This window comes from Triticum dicoccoides, chromosome 3A (genome assembly GCF_002162155.2).
Source record: "Triticum dicoccoides isolate Atlit2015 ecotype Zavitan chromosome 3A, WEW_v2.0, whole genome shotgun sequence".
Taxonomy (NCBI): Eukaryota; Viridiplantae; Streptophyta; class Magnoliopsida; order Poales; family Poaceae; genus Triticum; species Triticum dicoccoides.
In genome coordinates, this window is record NC_041384.1 from 185,561,355 (window position 1) to 185,564,252 (window position 2,898).

At 56.9% G+C, this 2,898-nt stretch overlaps 1 protein-coding gene across 1 annotated transcript; it reads left to right on the forward strand.

Moving 5' to 3' along the window:
• Window positions 1-948: 948 nt before the first annotated feature.
• Window positions 949-2,266, forward strand: LOC119267799 (transcription factor bHLH150-like). Its single transcript, XM_037549245.1, has one exon. The coding sequence runs from the start codon at window positions 1,444-1,446 to the stop codon at window positions 2,119-2,121; it is 678 nt and encodes a 225-aa protein (XP_037405142.1). The 5' UTR covers window positions 949-1,443; the 3' UTR covers window positions 2,122-2,266.
• The last annotated feature ends 632 nt before the right edge of the window (window positions 2,267-2,898 follow it).

Sequence of the window (2,898 nt, forward strand, 5' to 3'; positions counted from 1 at the left end):
GTACCTCGGAAGGACACATTTCAGTATTTGGGGTCAATGTTGCAGGAGGATGGGGGTATTGATGAAGATGTGAACCATCGAATCAAAGCCGGATGGATGAAGTGGCGCCAAGCTTCTGGCATTCTCTGTGACAAGAGAGTGCCACAAAAGCTAAAAGGCAAGTTCTACAGGACGGCGGTTCGACCCGCAATGTTGTATGGCGCGGAGTGTTGGCCGACTAAAAGGCGACATGTTCAACAGTTAGGTGTGGCGGAGATGCGTATGTTGAGATGGATGTGTGGCCACACGAGGAAGGATCGAGTCCGGAATGATGATATACGAGATAGAGTTGGGGTAGCACCAATTGAGGAGAAGCTTGTCCAACATCGTTTGAGATGGTTTGGGCATATTCAGCGCAGGCCTCCAGAAGCTCCAGTGCATAGCGGACGGCTAAAGCGTGCGGAGAATGTCAAGAGAGGGCGGGGTCGACCGATTTTGACATGGAAGGAGTCCGTTAAGAGAGACCTGAAGGATTGGAGGATCGACAAAGAGCTAGCTATGGACAGGGGTGCGTGGAAGCTTGCTATCCATGTGCCAGAGCCATGAGTTGGTTGCGAGATCTTATGGGTTTCACCTGTAGCCTACCCCAACTTGTTTGGGACTAAAGGCTTTGTTGTTGTTGTTTGTAGTTCAACATCTCTAAGGCAAAAAAAAGTTAAATACATTTTTTAAAGAAAAAAGAACCATGAGATCAACGTGACTAAGCTTGCTCGAATGAGACTTAAAGATCCTCAATCGATTAAGCATCTTTGGTAAACTTGGAGGCAAATTTTGCCCCTTTGTAATTAACATGGTCAAACTCATACGATTTGACCTCAGTCAAAGCTAATATGTGAAGTAAATAACAACAGAGGGCTTATTCCCGCATTTTTTTTAAAAGACGTATCTTCCACATTTCGCCAGATCAAAAGGCTTTAACTAGAACGTTGCGAAGCACTAATACCATGGCACATTCGCAGAAAAAAGGAGTATAAACAAAAGGGAAATAAGAAAGCGCGCACTCAATAACGACCCCTGCCTACCATAGCGATCGAGCGAGCGAGCAGCGCGGAGGCCACGCTACAGCGCCAAATTCCACACCAAACAAAGGCGCGGCGACGAACGAGCAGCCAACACCCGCACCACCTCCCCTCACCGCACCGCACTACTCCTCCTTGGCTCCAATGTCTAATCCACTCGCTAATCACCTCCGCCGCACCACCAAATAAGTACGCCCACCCCCGCGACGGAAAGCTAATCTCTCCTCCCTCCCCCTTTCTTCTTCATACTCCCACCATCTCCACCACCACCACCACCATCCTCTTTCTCCCACCCACCTTTAAGCCGCCCCATCCCCCGCTGCGCTGAGTCACTTCCTCACGCCACCCGCCGACTGATTGCTCGATCGAGGTGCGGTGCGCGGCCATGATCTCTATAGGCGGGTCCTCCTCGTCCTCCTCCTCCGCCGCCGCAGCGGGGGTCCGGATGGGCGGGGCCAAGCGGCGGGGGAAACCGGGCGGGGCCGCCGCGCCGGGGGCCGCGGGCCCGCCGCAGACCAGGTGGCGGAGCGGCACGCAGGAGCGGATCTACGGCCGGCGCCTGCTGGACGCGCTCCGGGCCACGCGGTCGGGCGCCGCCTCGTCCCCGCAGCCGCGCGCCGTCAAGGCCGCCGCCGACTCGGCGCTGGCGCTCACGGCGCGCGGGCAGTCGCGCTGGAGCCGCGCCATCCTGCTGGCCGGCGCCGCGTCCTGCCGCCGCCGCGTGCTCGTCAAGGCCGGCGGGAAGATCCGCCGCCACCGCCGCCCGCAGGCGCGCGCCGCCGCCGCGGCGTCCAAGGCCGCGGCCGCCGCTTCCGCCAGCGAACCGCCGTTGCTCAAGGAGAAGAAGGTGAAGGACCGGCTCCGCGTGCTGGGCCGGCTCGTCCCCGGGTGCCGGAAGCTGCAGGCCCCCGACCTGCTCGAGGAGACGGCCGACTACGTGGCCGCGCTGGAGATGCAGGTCAAGGCCATGCGCGCGCTCGCCGACGCGCTCGCGGCGGCCCAGCTGTCCTCGCCTCCCCCGCCGGCCGCCGCCGCCGCCGACGAGGCCGAGATGGAGAGGTGAGGGTCTGAGCCTCGCCTCGCCTCCGAGAGGGAGATTGATGACACGATGGCTCGGGGAAATAAGGCGATTGATTACTGGATGGATGGACGGATGGATTGTTACCGCGAGAGGGGGTCCTGGGATTCCAGGAGGGTATTGTGATTCCGATGATGATGATTGCTGCTGCTGCTGCTGCTGCTGATTTGTAAATTCTTGATGCTACTACTTGTATAAGTAATGCTGCTCTGCTCCTCTCCTGTGTTCTTGAAATGTTCTTCCTCCTCCTGAAACAAGACGGGGGGATTCCTGTGCCTGTCTGTCTCCTGCGGATTGGATTGGATTGGAATTGGATTATGCTTTTGTTTGGCTGTGCCACGGTGAATTAGGAGTTTTGTTTCTTGTATAAGTGCAATGCTAACCGTCTGATTTCATGGCTTCCTCGAGCTGCATTCGATGGGATTCCTCGAGGCGGCAATTTCTGCTCGCGAGGGAGAACAGAAATCCGAATTCGATCGGATGGACAGAGACAAGAGAATTTGCAAGTGGCTCGGCTCGTAAACCATCGATGTCGTCAACCACCGCGCTTAAACTAACTATAACGCTAACAAAGATCAGACAAGGCGTGAGCATAAAGATTCCGCTGGCTGGTTCTTTCTGCTCTGGGCGCAGTCCCGGCCTGACGCCGGTTTCTCTGATCCGATGGGCGGGCGGGTATTATTTGCTGCCAGAAATGTGTTACGTACTGCTGCGCAGTACTACTAGTGCTGCAGCACTGGGCCTTCTGCGGCAAATTTTCTG

What these genes read in the sequence shown, in the direction of transcription:
- LOC119267799 (XM_037549245.1), top strand. Translation starts at nt 1,444, where the DNA reads ATGATCTCTATAGGCGGGTCCTCCTCGTCCTCCTCCTCCGCCGCCGCA.